At 33.6% G+C, this 10,565-nt stretch overlaps 1 protein-coding gene across 1 annotated transcript in view; it reads right to left on the bottom strand.

The window, feature by feature from the left end:
• LOC107685525 (RNA-binding protein 20-like) overlaps positions 1-10,565 on the bottom strand; it is a 61,059-nt gene that overhangs the window by 11,860 nt on the left and 38,634 nt on the right. Inside the window, exons 6-10 of the mRNA XM_016482129.1 lie at positions 2,995-3,138; positions 2,461-2,592; positions 2,313-2,392; positions 593-1,214; positions 162-254 (exon numbers count right to left, since the gene is read on the bottom strand). Of these exons, the coding sequence (XP_016337615.1) occupies positions 162-254; positions 593-1,214; positions 2,313-2,392; positions 2,461-2,592; positions 2,995-3,138 (1,071 nt within the window). The remainder of the gene's footprint in view (positions 1-161; positions 255-592; positions 1,215-2,312; positions 2,393-2,460; positions 2,593-2,994; positions 3,139-10,565) is intronic.

The raw sequence follows: 10,565 nt of genomic DNA on the forward strand, positions 1-10,565 counted from the left end.
TGAAAATTCAGCTTTGCATCACAGGAATAAATTAAATTTTTGAATATATTAAACTAGAAAATGGTTATTTTAAATTGTAAAATTATTTCACAATATTAGTGTTTTTACTGAATATTTTTTTACATTTCAGAAAGCAAAAATGCGTTTGAATGAATGTTTACCTCGCTGTCACCATCTCTGCCACACTTTGAAGACTGTGCAGGTTTGCTGTTATGAGGAGATGCTGATCTTTCTTTGGCTCTATATTCTTCCTTCTGTAATATGTAAAAAAAAAGAAAAAAAATGTAATATTGCTATTAAAATATTGTCTATGCAGGCACATAATATAATATAATATTACAATAATATAATATAAAAATAACTTCTTTAAATATTTACAATATTTTTCAAAGTTTATATATTTTAAATAATATATAATATTAAAATAAAAAAATTATATAAAGATATAAAATGCATGAAGTAAATGATACTATATTTTATATTTTGAATATTTGTTTAATATTCTTAACTCTAAGAATGACTTCAATTTTGTGATTCAGAAGATTATACACAGTATTACAGTTGTCTTGTTTTTCAAATGTGTAGGACATGCCTGATTTTCGGACTCTTTCTCCTCTTTATCTTGTCTCTGGCTCGGCTTCTTGCTGCGTCCTCTGTCTTCAGCTGTCCGGTTGGAGTTTGTGTCGTCCGTCACGTCTGACTCTGAGTGTCGGTGTCTGTGGTAGTCGCCACCTTCCCTTCTCTTCGTTTTCCCCTCGTGTCTCTGATGTTGCAGCCTGCTCAGTTTATCAGTCTTGTACAGCGAGTCTTTCTTGTAAAAGTCGTCTATGGAGTGGTAGGAGGAGAAGGACAAACCCTGAGGGCTTCCGCGGGGATACCAGTCCCTGCCCCGCTCGTCCCCGGGACCCATACGCGGGCTGATCCGGTCCCCGGTTTTAAGGTAGGGTTTCCTGCGCTCAGACAGCCATCCGTTGGGTCTCTCTTCCTCGTCGTTCCTCCAGTCGTCTCTCTGGCGGGGGTCCTCGTCGCCACGGAAATGGGATGTCCAGTCCCAAGAGACCCGGCGGGGACCCATGCCATTGCTCCAGTCAGGCCGGCAGGGCGGCCCTGGTGGACTGTGGGCGGAGCTACAGGAAGTGAAGCTTGGACTGTGTGAGCGCGGACTCAGAGAACGACTGACTGGACTGCGTGATCTGGCACGCTCCGGCAGGTACCTGCACAAAACAGCAGCAGATTTGGGAGAATGATAAAGAAAAGGAAAAATCTTTAAAAATTAAAACTGAAAACACATGTGGCAAAGTTCTTAGAAATGTGCTTTGTCAGGTTTATTGTTTTGAAAAGCTTTTATACCATTTTGAAAAAAAGTTCAACTTTAATGTCATGTGGTGCAACCATCAAGTAAAAATAAATCATTTTTAACCTTGAATACATGTGATTGTACACATCTTAATCATGATTTTAAAAAAGTTGATAATATAAATATATTTTTACATTTTTTTTTTTTTTACAAATACCAGGAATTTTTAATTCATAAATATCATTCCATTTTTTTGAGAAGATGCACCACGTCATTTTACTAACCTTGCCTTGTTCTGAAAAAGTCAAATTATCTGATCTCAAGAAACTCTGAAATATTATATAATATTATAAATACAATAAATATTATATAACCAATACAACTATTTTTAAATGTTATTTTTCAATTTTCACTTTAAAAATTAATAAAATTCTATATCTAAGTATTCTATATCTACTATATTTAAGTATCTAACATTTAAAAAAAAAAAAGCAATTTAGCTAATTAATCTATATTATACCTAAAATAGAACATTGAAATATAGTTAATAATTCTATATTATCACACAGTCATGAAGGTCTGCAGGGGTCATCTCTGTGATGCCATTTCCTTTTTAATGTTTTTGTTTTCTGCATGTTGGTCACACCACATGACTTAGATTTGCAAGACATATAAAATATTATTTATATTATGTAAAATATAATAATAATAATAATAATAATATACAACTGTGAATAATAATAATAATAATAATAATAAAGTAAAATATCATACCAAACTACTTAATAATATTTTTTTCTTAATGTTGTGAGGACAGTTTCATCACCCTGACTTTTCAGACTTTATGCCCTCCAAAAATCAATTTTTAGTTTTGATTTTAAATTAGAAATTAAAATCATTCTTCAATTATAGAAGAGATGTATTCAGTTCATTATAAATATTAATTGCCGTATTGTCTAGTAAATCAGTAGATCCAGACTAAAAAAATCAAAGCGTGTCCTGGTGTCATTCTCACCTGTCAGTCACCTGCATCTCATCTCGCTCTCTCTGGGAATTGATGTCTTGGATTATAGAATCAACATTTTTACCTGGTTTCTGGAGCAGAAAGGAAAACACTTTGAGTTGGTTTTGTTGGAATCCCATGATCACGATGAGCTTCATACCTTCAGCTGCAGCTCCTTGTATCTCTTGGACATGCGGATCAGTAGCTTGTGTCCGTTGATGGTAGCCGGCTGCAGCTGGTAGTACTGTACCATCGCCTGAGCCGCCTCCACGTATGCCAATTCAAGAAAAGCCTGACGCCGGAGTCAAATCGTTAAAGCATGCGTGAAATATAAAATGTGTCAAATGTGATCCGAACAGATCTTCAAGATATTCTTTTTAATTGTGTGATAAATCTTCAAGACAGTTACAAGGTCAATTCAATGCCAGGCATTTCAGGCACATGTCAAACTTGGCGCTGGACCCAGAATTGGACCCAGTCTGTACTAACAGGACCAATCAAAAAGTCAAATGTGATTAATGAATCAAGGTGATGGAGACATCATCGGTGTCAGGGGTTAAATGCACTAAGATAAAGTACTTAAAGTGCTTGTCTAAATCTATTTTTACAGTACTCAGAATAGCGCTACGGTTTAATTTAGACAAACTGTACGATATATCATTGCTATCTTCTTGTCAGAGCTGAAATCTCTTACCTGATGCGTCGAGCGCATGAGGATGTAGTTGGTCACTTTGCCGAAGGGAAGTCCCAAGTTGATGACGTCATTCTCCGTGCAGCTGCCCTCCGGGAGGTTACAGATGTGCACAACACGTCCGGGACACGCTTTACGCTGAAAAAACTAAGGACACAACATAGATTATTATATATTCCATATTAAACGTTTTTGTCTTAATATTACAAATTAAATACATCAACAATATTTAGATGAAATAAATGTTAACATTTAAGATGTGTGACTAGCAGTTCATGTGTGATCAGATCAGGCCCCTGCTGTGCTCACTAATGCCCCCTAATGCTGCTGAAATACAACATTCACCTAGCATTGCCAAAAAACAATGCCCAAACCAGGGCCCATGGGCCAAAGTTGGCCCGTGATGACCTTTGATTGTGGCCATGCCATATCACAAGAGGAAAGAAGAAGAAGAAATACGGCACTGAATTATAACTTAATTTCTAAGTTATATATATATAATGTATATTGAAATGTAAAAAAACAATGTAAGTGACCTTCAAAAATGTATTTATATTTATATATATATTTATTTATAATAATTATATTATTAAAAATGCATTTAATACATTTTAATAAATATAGTTGGATATAATATTATATTCACTTTTAGCCCACTGTCCTCTATCAAGTTTTATTTTTGGCCCTTCATAATAAAAAGTTTGGGAACCTAACATACTTCATCAGGTTGAAATTTATTATTTAAAACCGAGTCTGGAAAAAAAAAAATCCTAAGCATACTAAAAACTAAAACCTGATCTGAAAACAAGAGATATTACTGTGGGATATCATAAATATCTCATAAAATGAACCCATGTTTTATTTATTCGTTAAATAGACAGCATTCTCGTAATATATATATATATATAAATATATATAATAAATGTTATGTTTCAACAATGTAAAAACTACATAAAGTGTCTAAATGGTAAATATGTAAATTTAGCGAATTAATCTATATTATAACTAAAATCTAAAGATAAAATAGATAATAAAAAAAGTTAAGGATAATTCTATATCATTTTACTATACCATAATTTAAAGATCCTAGAAAGGATTTAAAATGTCATTTTATCCTATTAATCTACACTGCCTTTCAAACGTTTGTGGGAAGAAATATTTTCATGTTTTTGAAAAGTTTCTTCTGCTCATCAAGGCTGTATTCATTTAACCATGAGACACAGTAAAAACAGTAATATTGTGAAATGTTATTACAATTTAAACTAGCTGTTTTCTATTCGAGTATATTTTAAAATGAAAAGCCATTACTCCAGTCTTCAGAGTCACATAATAAGAAATTATTTGAAATAATTATTAGAAATAATTCTAATATGTTGATTTGCAGCTCAAGAAACTTCTATTATTATTAGTTGAGTTGCGCAGCTTCATATTTTCATTGGAAACCGTGACATTTTTTTTGTCAGATTATTTAATGAACAGAAAATGCAAAATAACAGCATTTTTTAAATGGGCATTATATATATTATAGAATTTTAACATTTAACATGATAAATGTCTTTACTGAGACTTTATCAATTGTATACGTTCTTTCTGAATAAAAGTTTTCATTTCTTGCAAAAAACTTAATTCTTACTTACGCCAAACTTTTATGGTAGCATATATTATACCTGTACCACAATATGAATTAAATAATGTATATTATTCTACAGGAAATATAATTTAAAAATGTCAATTTCAGACTACCTTTTTATACGTGTACTTATAGCAAAATCGAAATACTCCAAAAAGAATGTAAAATTAAATTTCCATGACAGTAATATAAGCTACAGTGAGGTGGGTTGTGTACAGGGAGTTTTTCATATGAAGGTGGCAGGATTTGATTGACAGCAGCAAGTGTGAGAGGCGCTCAGCCCACATGAGCACAGGGTCAGAGACGAGGGGCAGTGTTTACACTGCAATTTACACACCATAGGAGGAGTATTATAGTGTAAGCACAACAGAGATCCAAAGAGTGTGTGAGAACCGAATAATTATCATGACTGCCGAACGTGAGAATGAAAGCAGTGAAACTCGTGACGTTCCTGTCATCCGTGTAAATGATTCAGCCGTCGGACTCAGACCGGATCTCAAAACGGTGCCAAAAAGGCACAGAATGTGACAACCACTTGCAAATTCAAAGACTTAAACCTATGTTAATCTAGACATTGTTGATTTCTGGGTTTATCTGCGGCTGGCGGCTGACTGACTCTAACAGTCTGAGCTGAGCTCGTGATAATTCTATGAATGGCTTCCTGCCAGACTTTCCCTTTGGCCAAATGTGCCAAAAAGGTCACATTAGGTCTACCTCCATAAACACATACCAAAATAGACCGCCAAACAGGCTGTTTATGCCTCTGCTATATGCTATACAAGTCAGCGTTTAACTGTGAATGGCTTCTGTGTGCTGGCCTAGTAAAATGCAACACCAGTGTTTTGGAGTTTGTTCAGCTTATTGTAGGCAGTCGAAGATTGTTGAGTGGCTCGATGTCCTGGCAATGAAGGTGATTATGTTGAAATGCTGGGTGAAACATAACTCTGGCAGTGCAGTGAAACCCTGAGGGGCTGTGGCTGCTGCTGATTGGCCGGCATGGAATGCCAATCAAAAGAAGTTTTTTTGTGATTGGTCTACCAAAGCACCAAAGTAGCTAAAACTCTTAGGGGGGAAAACAAAAACAGTACAAAGCTGTCACTGAGGCCGTACCCTAAGATACAAAAGCTAAAAGTTACACGTGTACCTTATTTACCCCTAAATGGTACAAATTAGTATCTTTTGAAAGGTTACTGCATCAGTATTGTACATATTTTGTAGAAATTGTTGCAAAAATAATGAGTCTTTCAAACAGGTTTCCCCAATCACATTTTCCGTCTGTTACTGGTTGGTCAAACAGATAGCCACACCCCCAAACTCGTGCCATTGGTTGAGTCAGTGTTGCTATGCTCGGCTGGTCGGGATTCGTAAACGAACAGAGCAATGTTTTGAAAGCATGACAGTGTAAAGAGTGGCTTCAAAGGCCCATTTTGATGGGAAATCAACCTACTAAGTTATCTCTGGTTATTAAGTTGTTGTAGTGTTATTTTATTACCGAGATTTATAAAAGACCATTATACTTTTTATTAATATTTTGAAGTATTTTATTTTCAGTTTTCATTTTAATTTTAGTTAAAGTTTTAGTAATTTCTTTTTTTTTTTTAGATCATTTCAGTTTTAATTGTAGTTATTTTTGAACATCAACTTAAACATTAAATGAAAATGAAGAATACTGCCTTGGCTAAGCTTAAATAAAATAATAAAATTTCCGACTTTTATACTTTATTTTGGTTAACATTTATTTTATTTCAAGTAAGAAAATGTTTGTTATGGTCACACTTTAGTCTTAGTTAACTAAAATAAGCTTAAGTTGTGATAAAGTTAAGTTGTGATAAAGCATTTTAACACCAAATAAAGATGAGAAATAACTAGATATCGGAGACTATAACTGTTAAATGTCTTCTGTATGCCAACAAATATGGGCATATTTCTATATAATATAATTGCTAACATAATTTATGTGGAAAATCAAAATAACAAATTATTTTGAATAATTCTGACACGTGACGTTATGGGACAATGACATGACTTTAATTAATTAATTAATTTTATTTTATATTTTTATTTTATTTAGATGTGCTAGCAGTGTCAAGGTCGTGGGTTTAACAAACTGCTTTGGATAAAATGCATAAATACAATTTCAATCCAGATTTTTTTTAATGCAATATCCTAAAATTTGCATAAAAATATATTCAATTAATAAAAATTGGCATAGAAACTATTTTCACTCAGAAATTGCTAGTAAATTTTACAAACAGTTACAAGGAAATGACAAGTAACACTGAAATTAGTCGTTCAAATACTGAATACTGAAACAGTATTTCCTTATAAAACATACTCCTTATCTACAATTTACAACTAATAAATACAACTAGTGTTACGATATGTAACATATATGATGTTCATTATTACCAGTAAAATGTAACTGAAGTTTCCACAAAGCAAAAATATTTTTCAGTCAACATTTCTTTAGTTATAAAAATTTATTGGTTCTTTGATTACATCTTTTTTTATGTTACTGTAACAGAATGCAGTAGTTTTGTATTATGGATGTCACATTTGGCAAGAAATTAAGAGATTTGTCGTGTGCTCATCATAAATTTGGAGAACGAAAGGCATTCTCTTTGGAGATCTAGCGATGATGGGCACCATATCACGCTACAGATACATCTGTTCGCTTATCTAGAGAGGGTTTAAACTGCTTTACACGGGCCCTGAAACAGGTTCATCTGAAATCTATAGCATGCACTTTCTGAATTTCATATATCTCATGGCATTCCCCCTGTCAGGAAGCCTTTATCCCCCAAATATCAGGTTACGATTCTGCGGACTGAAACTGAATTCCCAGCCACAGAGCCTTTAAAGAATCCTGGAACACATCACACACTTCTCGATTACTTGGCCGGATCGGTCAAAACCCTGAATTTCTTTGTGTACTGATTTTTGAAACAAGAGTCTGAATCTGTGCATCCTTTCACACGATAAACTGAAAACTAAAATAATTATAAAAGCACCGCTGATGTACAGCTGCTGTAAAACAGGTGGGTTTAATAGGAGCTAACATTAGCCTATGCCTCTCCAGTGGACTAAATCATAAATAACTTGGCTAAAAAGACCACCATAAAGAATCTTTGTGCAAGTCTCTAAATCCACAAGCTGGCAACCGCATAAAATACCGTCCTGCACAGGACATGGTTTCAATTATAGGTGGCAGACATCTGTGCAAGGTCAGAGCATCTAATCTGAAACAATGCTTCATGCCGTCCATATGTGAAGACCCATCAGTCGCACTCAGACTCACATTACTACAGTTCACGCAAACAAAGAACAAGCATGAGAGGTGAAATGAAAAACAGAAGACAAACCGATGACAAGAATAATGTCGAAGAAGTGCATTATAACAATGAATAAAATACATATTTAGAAACTATAATAATATAATATAAAATATAATATAATATAATATAATATAATTGTCACAACCACATGGACTTTGTTTTTCCTTTTGCACTGTTTGCATTCGTTGTGTTAACTCTGTCATGTGGTTCAGGTGTGTCTTGTTAATCTTCCTTGTTTGGTTGTGTGTTCAGTTTTCAGTGTTTAGTTTTAGTTTGTCCGGTCTTGAGTAGTTAATGTCTGCGGGTGTGCTACCTGTATGTTGGATTACCCTTGTTGGATTAAAGACTATTGATATAACCTTCTTCATCTTCATGCGCTCACTATCACAGTGTAGCCAATAATATAATATAATATAATATAATATAATATAATATAATATAATATAATGCATTGTAATATGTACCTAGCATTTAAAAGTTTTGGGGCAGTATATATTAATATAATATAATATAATATAATATAATATAATGCATTGTAATATGTACCTAGCATTTAAAAGTTTTGGGGCAGTATATATATATGGATACATTAATAACATATATAAGGATGCATTCAATTTATCGAAAGTGACAGTAAAGACATTAATAATGTTACAAAAGATTTCTGTTTCAAATAAATGCTGTTCTTTTGAACTGTCTATTCATCAAAGGATCCTGAAAAAAATGTATCACAGTTTCTACAAAAATATTACGCAGCACATTTCAACATTGATGAGAATAAATGCTTCTTAAACAGCTTTAACATGCAGGAATAAATTATAATTGAAAATTTAATAAAATAGAAAACACTTATTTTCAATTGCAGAATTATTTCACAATACTGTTTTCATTGTCTTGGTGAGCCTATAACCGTGCGTTCACACCGCCGCCGTCGAGAGCGTTAAAGTGGCAGGAAGTCATTCATTTTCAATGTGAGCCGGCGTTGAGCAGCGGCACGGCGTGTCTTGGACGGTGAGGGCGTCGAAGAGAGTTGAAATCAGGTCAACTTTATGGTAATGAGCTATGATACGGTTCGGCGGCAACCAATCAGAATGTAGAAGTCCACCGCTTGAGAGGATTGCAGAGAACGCAGTCCTGTAAACTTTGGTTCAGACCACATTAGTTCCCAAGCAAAATGGAGGAGAAGTTGATTATTGTTGTGGCGGGTTTCCCAATAATCTACGACGTGTCCCTGTTTGCGTACAGGGACATACATTTTAAAAATGATGCGTGGAACAAGGTGTCTGAGATTGTTGGTGTTCCTGGTGAGTTGCTGATGTGCATTAACGTTATAGGAATAATACTCGAATGATATAATGAATATTAGTATAATAGTCCCAGTTCACTTTTAAACCTTTAAATCAATTTTCCTGATTATACTTACATTAAGTAATGTTCATACCTGATTATGCTTACTTAAGTATAATCTTAAAGCAGGACTTTTACTTCAGAGTATTTTTACAGTGTGGTATTAGTGCTTTATACATTATTAGGTAAAGGATCTTAATACTTCGTCCACAACAATATTTACTGAGGTTAACTTATAACGTTACCCTCCTTGTGGTCAGTCTGTACAAGATCAACAAGTTGTTTGCTTTGCAGCCCCTTTAAATACAAGACAAGCATTCGATCTATGTCAGAGCATCAGAGCGTCCACGAATCTTTCTACAGCGTTGTTGGCAGGGCGGCCAGAGCGATTTTTGACGCTCTCGACGGCGGCGGTGTGAATGCAAAATAAGACTTCTTTCAAAAGCATACAAAAAATTCTACAACCCCAAACTTGTGTTATAATGCACTGCACTTAGTCCAAGTATAATTATCATTAATCAAGTAATTATTATAAATATTATTATTATTATTATGACTGTAAACTGCGATTATAAGGCATATAACATTTTCCATCCCCAAATGGCGTAACAATGATTCTCTCTTGGTAACTCAGTTTCAGTCTGCTTTGGTTTTCTACACTAAACTTAAATATGCAAGTCATTATTATTATTATTATTATTATAATTATTATTATAACGTTTTAAATAAGACAGAATAATGCAAAAATAAAATGAATTCTAAAATTATATGATTATGAAATAAAAAAAAATATTTAATATTAATTAGTAACATTTGCTAGATAAAAGCTGGTTTTGGCGAGTGCATAAATAACGTGGAATTACAGGCAATTTGGCCAGTAACATTTATTTATTTTAGAAATTACAACAAAATACAGTGCAAGAACTACAGTCAAACTCACACTGATGTAAGAGATTCAAATCAATAACCCGTTTACTGAAGAAAATCTCAGTGGAATGTTTACCATCAGTTTTTTAGCTGGAAAGCAAACCAAAATAAATAAATAAAATCTCTCTCTTTTTGCCCTAACTTCAAAAATCAAAACCAAAAGCAAAACGGGTGGTTTTGTGTCATGTCATGTTTCACTGAGAGATTGTATACATTGCTACAACTGACAGCAATGATCAGCGCTATTTTTTATGCAAGAAAACTGTTATATATATATTTTTGTCATTAAATACATTGTTATTAAAAAATATATATATATATCAGTTAGAAAGAAT

The sequence above is a fragment of the Sinocyclocheilus anshuiensis genome, unplaced genomic scaffold (assembly GCF_001515605.1).
Source record: "Sinocyclocheilus anshuiensis isolate Anshui unplaced genomic scaffold, SAMN03320099.WGS_v1.1 scaffold826, whole genome shotgun sequence".
In the NCBI taxonomy this organism is placed as follows: domain Eukaryota; kingdom Metazoa; phylum Chordata; class Actinopteri; order Cypriniformes; family Cyprinidae; genus Sinocyclocheilus; species Sinocyclocheilus anshuiensis.